The following is a 9282-nucleotide window of genomic DNA, read 5'->3' as shown; positions in this document are numbered from 1 at the left end:
ATATATGTATGTATATATATATATGTATGTATGTATGTATGTATGTATGTATCTATGTGTGTGAATTTATATATATATATATATAATTTAAAATTAAATCAAGTTATTTTTAAGTCAATTCCAAATTGATTTTGATTTAATACAAAATTAAATTATTTCCTATTGAGTTGGCTTGGATGAAATATGTTTGGACATTGAATTGAGTGTAGGATGATCTTGCTCCCTCGATATCAACAAACTTAAGATAAAAATGGTGCATCTTGTGGGGAGGCTTTGCCAATTAGGGAAGGGATTAATTAATGTATGTAGTTTTGTGCCTAATTTGCAGGGAGTGTTTTTGTAATCTACAAATCCTAGATCCAAAGGCTTATTAAAATCCAATTCTCAGCCTAAGACATTAGATTCCTTTGCTACCTTAAAAAAAAAAAAATTATTAGATAATGTTAAATAGTGAATGTTATAATTCACAAAGTTAGAGGGTTCTAATAAAAATATCTAAAATTGAAAATATTTAGTGAATACATAGAATAGATTATGTCACCAAATTCAATGTTTTTTCTCTCTAAATAACAGTTCAGAATAAAATCTTAAATGGGCCATAACCATCCTTTAAAAAAAAAATCTCAAAGTTGAGCCTAACAAATAGATTATAGAGCACAACAAAAACTTGATGGAGAGGGAAGAAGAAACTGCACACACATAATTTGGAGCAATCCACAGGCACAACTTACATCTAAGGAACCCATTAGTGATAAATTACATAGCATAGATCCCTATTTATAGAAAATAGGGTTATATAAATAAGGTTTGAATTTTAAATCAAATCTGACCCTCTTTTTTCGAATCAATAGAATAATTCAACTTAAAATGATAATAAATTCGCTATAATTAATATGTTTCTAAAAAATTCATCCTCTTTACAGCCTGGTCTGATTCCATAGTATTGGTTTATGGTCAATTACAATTTTGCAGGCTAATCTGACCTACTTTGTACTTCATCGATTCACTTGACCATCAAATAATTCTCATGAAGAGTTTAATGAAGGTCATGGTTGATGAAGCAGAGTCATAAGATCATACGTGAAGAAGCAACATTGTAATAGGAGCGTTAGGAAAGAGGTTTAGGTGTTGGATGGCTTCGAAGATCTTACACCTATAGATTCAACTGTGGAATCAAAGTCAAAAGCAGCATATGCATCCCGAGGTAGTGGCAAGTGAGTTGTTGCTGGATCGTCATTTGCTTTCATGCAGGAGACTAATGAAATGTTCAATGTTAACTTTTTTGTTGAGGTTTAATAATATGCTGCTTTTTCCTTTTTGTAATTGGGCTTAACTTTGAATCCCCATTGCGTGCATTAAAATATTTTATTAATAAGCAGTTGCATCTTGTTTGAAGAGCTGATGTTATATGACATTAATTTGAAGGTTCTCCTCATGATGAGCAGTTCCTTAACACGGAAGAATTTCATTTGCTTTCAAGCATTTTGTGCTATATCTTTTGTCAAAATGAACTTAACCTATTGTTGCTACTTATGGTGTTTAGTATAATGCATGAACTTCAGGGAAAGACTGTGGAGGTTGGAAGAGCACATTTTGAGACAGAAAATACGAGATTTACTATTTTAGACGCTCCAGTAAGATTTCAGTTCTTTTTTATTATTTATTTATCTATATGGTTATTAGATAAATGTTTATGGAGTAGAAGGGATACACTTCTTTTTTCAACGAAATTCGATGTGGATTGTTTAATATTAATAATCCATTTATTGCTCTATATTTATGATTTACTGCATGCTATTTTTATGGATAATAAAATGTGCACCTAAAGAACACTATATGCTGATAATGAAGAACCATAAGATTGATTTAGATACATGGCTTCTGTTCTTCATTCTTTATCACTTTTTCAAACAGGGACATAAAAGCTATGTGCCAAACATGATCAGTGGTGCATCTCAAGCTGATGTTGGAGTTCTAGTAAGTATATGTTAGCAAACACTAATTGAGAAGTCTGTTGAGAAAACTTTTACCCCTTTTATTTTAGGTCATATCTGCACGTAAAGGTGAATTTGAAACTGGATATGAGAAGGGAGGACAGACCCGTGAACATGTTCAGCTTGCAAAAACATTGGGTGTTTCAAAATTGGTTGTGGTCGTCAATAAAATGGATGAACCTACGGTGAATTGGTCCAAAGAAAGGTGCATTGGTTTCTTTCTTCTTTCATTATTAGTAGAAAGTTGGCTTCTTAAATGCATCTTGATGGTAACTATTTGTTTTTTTCCTTAGATATGATGAGATTGAATCAAAGATGATTCCTTTCCTCAAGTTATCAGGTTATAATGCTAAGAAAGGTATGCTTGGTCACTTTTGAGTTGAACTAGTGCTGATTCACTGCTAAATGTTGTTATGGCAATATTTACATTTTCTTGTTCTGCTGGCTTTCCATATTTCAACTCAAGTTATAGTTTTTAAGGAAAAAAAATACATAATTCAGTATTTTTGTATTTGCTGGAAACCTTGGCTTGTTTTCTCAGATGACTAGCTTTTTGGTTGTTAGATATGCAACATACTATTGCTCCTGTTTTTAAGGAGCGGGACAATGCTCTAATGCAAATTAACATTTTTGTTTAAGTTTTCGACATGAGCTATTTTATCTTTTGCTTGTGTTCTTGCTTATCTACGTTGTGCAGTCCATACCGGTCCAGTTGTAAGTTTGTTACTGTATTTTTTTTTCTGCATCTAAGAGGTTTTCTGACGTGGTTATTAAACTTGGATTGCACTAACGTTACATAGTTTTGTTATGGTGCATGCTTGGGAATACTGTAATGCTTTTTTTTCTTCATGGGGCATTTACATACATATCACTCAATTCTTATGTATTTACATATCTAACATCTAAACTTTCATTTTTACATATATACCACCCAAATCTTTCATATCACATAAAAATTCCATTATTTAAACTTTTAAAAAGTGAAATTCACCTTTTCATGCATAGCTATGGTGTCATATATGTAAAAATTGAAGTTTAAGTGTTAGATATGTAAATACATAAGAATTGAGTGGCATGCTTGTAAATCTTCCTTTCTTTATTGATCGTTTCAATGCCTTGGTTGTCTGTTTTGTGGTCGGGTTGGTTTATGCTCTCATGGTTTATTCAGTTGTACCCACCGGCCGACAATTTGAGCTCTCAGTTATATATTTTATAACTCATCATGAACATGGTCCATACTTGTTAAGTACATTCTGTTTGTGCTCGTTAAGTACATAACTATTAATCTTAACCAAGCGCATTTTCTCTTGGTGTTAATATGAATCTCATTCAGTGAATTATTAAGAATAATTGCAATATGATTTTATCATAATAATTGCTTTAGATTTTTTTAATTATAGAAGATATATTTTGTACCAATATTCTATCATTTGAATTCTAATACTTAATAATTATAATATGGATTAGCTCCTCTTAATATTTCAAGTTCTTTGTTTAAGCTTGAGATGAAATACAAAGTCTGATATATTTTTATTTGATATAAGTGTGTTTGCTTACGCTCGCTTGCCTTCGTCTATATCCTAAAACTAGTTCAAATAAGGCTTAGACTAGTTCAGAAATCAGATGATAGTGTGTTTGTGTTATGCTTGAATGTAATAATGATTGTGTAAACATATTGATTTATAGTATATGTGCTTTATTATATAAAGTTGAACTTAATGATTGTGATTATTTATTGAGTTGTAAAATTAGAAGTTCAAAATGCTTACTTGTTATTGGAAAATTTATTAATCTCTTTTTCAATTTAAGATTATACTTTCAATTGTGCTTAATTATTTTGACTTCAATTTAATTTAGATGATCAACATTTTGTTTTTGCTATTCGCAATTCCTGCTAATATCATTTAACTACTTTGATCCAATTAATGATATTCAATTAAGGCCTCTTTTCAATTGAATGAATACATTTTAATCAAGGACATTTAAAAGTTAGGTTATAAGTAAATATGAATGCCCAAAATATTAGCTCTGGAATTTTAAGTGGCTTTTTAATATTATTATAAGCTAACACCGAAGTCTTGTGATATGCCTAAAAAATTGATGCTTATCCAAAAAAAAAAAAAAGAGAAAAATAACTGCGTAGCACCAAATTTTTGAAAACTTTCCCATATAGCTAACACCCGATAAGATATGAAGAAGATTGTTCAACGAACTTCTTTCCCTCTCTTTTCCTTTTTTTTCCTTTGAACACCATGTTGGATGTATTTTTCTTGCGTTGAGCTTGTTGATTATTAATGTTACTGGTTTCTGATTATATATATATATATAAATATAAAAGTATATATATATATATTAACTTTTCTTACACCGTGTTACCATTTTCTGTGAATATATATAGGTTAAAGACTTATTTTGGATTGAATATATGCAGAAGCCTTTATCTTTTCTTTATTAAGAATTTTTTCTTTCCTGTAATTTTGTACTAGAAGTATTTTTCTTTCTTTCTTTTTTTTTTTTTTTTGAGTTCTTTCTCTATTCGTTATTTGTACCTTGGAAAGTATTTAGCTTAAAATTTTGGTCATTGGATATCTGTAATAAACTTTCATTAGCATTATTATGATCAGGAGGCTTACTCTTTTATATTCCTTATAGTTTTGAAACTCTCAAACTTCAATATAGTGTTTGCTAAATCTACAAGTTATTTCTTATGATCAAGCAAGGTTCTAGTTTTTGCAACAAATCTTTATCTTGCTATTTAATCTGAGTATTTCAAAAATTTTAAACAAACATATAATTTGTATTGTATAACTAGTATTACTTCGTATCTCATTCAACTTCTTAATTTTTATTTGTGATTCACCAATGTATACAATGTACTTCTATATTTAACGATGACATAAATTAAAACTTGTTTGCTATGGATGCTAAGCAGATGTTCACTTTCTCCCAATATCTGGTTTGACTGGACTCAATATGGCAAAGAGAGTGGATAAGAAAATTTGTAGTTGGTGGGATGGGCCATGTCTTTTCGAAGTTTTGGATTCTATTGAAATTCCTCTGAGAGATCCTAAAGGACCTATTAGGTACTATCTCAGCTATTTGGCTCCCATTATCATTTAGATTTTGAAATACTGCCCTCTTATTTCATAACTAATAAGATAATTCGTTTTGCAGGATGCCTATTATCGACAAATACAAGGACATGGGAACTGTGTTGATGGGAAAGATCGAGTCTGGATCCATCCATGAAGGTGATAGCTTATTGGTCATGCCCAATAAAGTATGTACATTTTTTCAAAACCTACATGATTAACCTTTTTTTTTTTCAAAAAAAAAATCTGTTGCATCAAGGATTTTATAGTATTTATTGTTTATTTTTTTGTGCAGGCACAAGTTAAAGTGCTTGCGATATACTGTGATGAGAAGAAGGCGAGACGGGCTGGGCCTGGTGAAAATGTCAGGGTGAAAGTATCTGGAGTAGAAGAAGAAGACATATTGTCTGGTTTTGTGCTTTCAAGTGTGGGTATGTGCTGCATGCTTTTGAAATCTAATTTGTAATTTTTATTGCTTTAGTTGTTTTCATCTTATTTTATATGCAATTAAGTCAAATTAAATAGGTTCTTAGAGTATGAATTGGCATGTGGTAAATTTTATCTTAGTATCAGTACTGAAGGAAATATAAGAATTGCATCAATGCGGTCTGCTGTTTTTATAATTTAAGAATGAAAGGGTTCTTTGGAAACTAGAGCAATTTGATTCTATTGTTAGATATGGTTAACGGGGTTTAATTTCAGATGATTATGAAATGTTTGAACTTTACATTAGAATACCGTAACAGATCACGCTGGGATTATTGATAGATTTTTTTCCCTATTATGACTGCCACCACCTTCCATCTAACTATTTATTTCTTAAATTCTAGAGTTTTTTTTTTTTTTGTCGTAGGATGCTGTGTCGTAGGATGCTGCATCTAACATCTTATAAACAAATCTATTAATACGTGGTAACAGTAAGAAAGTTCTAGTCATATTTTCCAAAAATAAAAATAATAATAAATAAGAATATCTACAATAACTTTTTAAAAAGTTGATTTTTTCTCCGCAGTGTTACATCCACCATCATAGGGAGCAACAACCGCCCCAAATAGACCCTAAGAGTGTAGGATAGGAATATCAAGATTGAGAATTTAATGTGTGTTTGACTTGATATTTACAGTATTCAAGTGGTAGAGTTTTGTGTCTAATTTAGGTTCATCATGTGGCTCTGTGGTGAGCTATCTTGGAATCGTCTGTAACATAACAAATATGACGTTGTGGGGCAGTCTGACACAATGTGGATCGGTCCAATTGCTGAGTATCCAATACACTAAGAAACCCACTAGAAGTGGTCATATTTCACTGTTAAAATTTCAAATCTTAAAAGCTGTGCATTCTTGTTCCAACGACAACCTTCCAGCAGATGTTCTATTTCGTTGGCTAGAGTTCTTATCTTAAAAGCTGTGCATACTTGTTTCAAACTGCCCAGTGTTTGGCGGTGCTAAAAAAGTAGAGGGACTAACGGTCGCTGGTTCACTTCAGCAACTACAGTTGTTTGGATTTGGAGCCAATGCATATCTTTTGGAGGCCATTGTGTCTGTCAGAGTTGGCTGTGGTAGGGAGGACTAGCATGGATAAGAGAACGAAATGGTTATAAGCTGAATGATTTTTCATTTGAATCTTCAATTTTTCTGCACGTCATTTCTATATGGCAATGTTTTTATCTAAAGAGTTTTGTGCCTATTGTCCTTTATTTCTTTTGATAGGTGTCATATTATTCTGCGCATTTATTTTCAGTTGAACTTTATACTGAAGCATAATATACATAATATTCTTCCATTTTTTAACATTTTAAAATGTATGTTTTGTTGAATTTTTGGCTCAGTTTTGTGACTAGTTTCTGTGTGCTCTCTGGGGCTGGAGGAATTAATACAATTGCCCTTCTCATAGCTCAAAGTTATTGAGAAAAAGATAAAAATAATCATTTGATTATGTATGAGGGGGCCATTTTAGTCTCAGATTATATTAATGTGTCCAATTTTATTCTGTCTTCTAAAATCAGATTCAAAATAGTCCTTTAACTTCTTACAGATGATCCGTCATAATCTATTAGTTTGATTATTTTGGATCACAATTGAGAAGTAGAGGGATGAAATTGAACATCTTTATAGTACAGAACTTAAATGGCCCTATACAGATGGTCTAGGAACTTTTTTAATATTTTCTCTAAAATTAACTCTCACAGGCTGCTGCTTGTGTTAAGAATCAAAAGATTGCAGGACTGCTTGCAAAACAAAAATGAGGAACAAAATTGAAATCATAAGAATTAGTGTGTCAAAACGATTTGCTGTTTTATGCACAGCTATTAAATAACTGAGATTTGTTGTTGCAATGGCTCTCTGCTAATGGCATTTGCAAAGAACAGTCTTCTTTCCGCCTGCATACTGCATTTGTGAATTGCCTTTGTCTATTAGCTGGTGTTGATGGATTAATACCATTTTTTTGCAGCTGATCCAGTTAATGCGGTTTTTGAATTTAATGCTCAGCTGCAAATTCTAGAGCTTCTTGATAACGTGAGTAATTATTTATTTAAGAGATTTACATACATACCACTTAATTCCTATGTAATTACATATCTAACGACTGAACTTCTATTTTTATGTATGTACCTCCTTAAACATGCATGAAAATACTCATTTTACGTTTTAAAAGCTAACAATTGTGGTATTTTTGACGTGATATTGAAGATATGAGTGGTATTAATGTAAAAAGTAAAAATTAGGTGTTGGATATGTAAATAAATAGGAATTGGGTAGAACGTATGTAAAATACTACCCCCCTCCGTTTTTTTCCTTTAGTTTTATTGACTTACTGTTAAGGGGAAAAAATTGGTTGGGAATATCCTCTCCAAAAGTTGCCAGGATAGTTTTAAATGAATTTGCTTTGAAAAGGGTGCAAAACAAGAGCAATTGATTATGCATGCTTTACACTCATTTCAAAGTAAATACAGGGGTTTTAAAATCCCACTCTTAGCCAACGTTTTTTATTTAGAAGAATGACAATCCAGGTAAATAACTAGTGCTTCATGAAACTGTCCAGGCAATTTTCACTGCCGGTTACAAAGCTATACTGCACATCCATTCCGTTGTTGAGGAGTCGGAGATTGTAGAGCTCATAGAGGAAATTGATGTGAAGAAGAAGAAAGATGCTGATCCAAAGAAAAGGAAGCCCAAGAGGAAACCTCTCTTTGTCAAGAATGGCGCTGTTGTTGTTTGCAGAGTACAGGTCGTTCTTCAAACAAAATCAAATTCATGAACAAACTTTATCCCCCCTCATCATGCTGAACTTGTTTCACCTCCAGGTAAATAACTTGATTTGCGTCGAGAACTTCACCAATTTCCCACAGCTCGGGCGATTTACTCTACGTACTGAAGGTAACGTAATTAATGAAATTTCAGTGATGTCATCTTATTAATTCCAAAGATATGTTCGCTCATAAATTTGTTTTTATAGGTAAAACAATTGCAGTAGGTAAAGTTGTTGCTCTTCCACCTCCAGGGAATGTGACGTTCGCTTCTTAAAACTATCCGGATAATCTTATCTTCGGTATTATTTTTATCTTATGGATCTTAATGTCCTACTTCATATCAAATTCTCAAATGTCAGCTGTATTTGATTTGTAGTTTAAAACAACTAACAATTTCCATCTGTTCTTTGTAAGGTTGAAGAAAGTACTTGAATCAGCAGAAGGCTACAAATTTTCGTGTTTAATGTTAATATCATTGTTTATCATTTGGATTATTTATGCCTCCATAGTTTATTTGATAGAAGCGTGATTATATCAAGAGAGTTCTGATTTTCTTGCGAAGTAATATTGTATCTGTGTGAGTGCTTGGCCTCTATTTAAGTTGTTCTTTTAGAGTTGGGAGTGGCATTGCCAACTGTATTTATGTAATTTTATGGATTATTTTTTGAAGGGGAATTTTGGGATCTAAATCTTTTGTCGGTGCAAATGTGATTTTGGATTTGAAAGATTTACATACAGACAACCCAATTCTTATGTATTTACATATCTAACACCTAAATTTCAATTTTTACATATACGCCAGGTTATCTATACGTGAGAAGTTGTATTTCACTTTTGATGTGATATGAAAGATCCAGATGGTATGAATGTAAAAAGTAAAGGTTAAGTGCTAGATATGTAAATATATAAGAATTGGGTGGAATCTATGTAAATGCCCCTTTGGATT

The 9282-nt window shown here is 31.8% G+C and overlaps 1 protein-coding gene across 1 annotated transcript in view; it reads left to right on the top strand.

Moving 5' to 3' along the window:
- Positions 1-9027, top strand: part of LOC110023165 (eukaryotic peptide chain release factor GTP-binding subunit ERF3A) — a 27304-nt gene extending 18277 nt beyond the window's left edge. Inside the window, exons 7-18 of the mRNA XM_020722440.1 lie at positions 1563-1634; positions 1915-1977; positions 2045-2199; positions 2288-2352; positions 4927-5077; positions 5169-5274; positions 5382-5517; positions 7538-7602; positions 8129-8314; positions 8391-8463; positions 8543-8635; positions 8751-9027. Of these exons, the coding sequence (XP_020578099.1) occupies positions 1563-1634; positions 1915-1977; positions 2045-2199; positions 2288-2352; positions 4927-5077; positions 5169-5274; positions 5382-5517; positions 7538-7602; positions 8129-8314; positions 8391-8463; positions 8543-8610 (1140 nt within the window). The 3' untranslated portion in view covers positions 8611-8635; positions 8751-9027. The remainder of the gene's footprint in view (positions 1-1562; positions 1635-1914; positions 1978-2044; positions 2200-2287; positions 2353-4926; positions 5078-5168; positions 5275-5381; positions 5518-7537; positions 7603-8128; positions 8315-8390; positions 8464-8542; positions 8636-8750) is intronic.
- Positions 9028-9282: the final 255 nt, after the last annotated feature.

This window comes from Phalaenopsis equestris, unplaced genomic scaffold, assembly GCF_001263595.1.
Source record: "Phalaenopsis equestris unplaced genomic scaffold, ASM126359v1 Scaffold000221, whole genome shotgun sequence".
NCBI classification, from domain to species: domain Eukaryota; kingdom Viridiplantae; phylum Streptophyta; class Magnoliopsida; order Asparagales; family Orchidaceae; genus Phalaenopsis; species Phalaenopsis equestris.
This window is presented reverse-complemented; position numbering and strand designations above follow the sequence as displayed.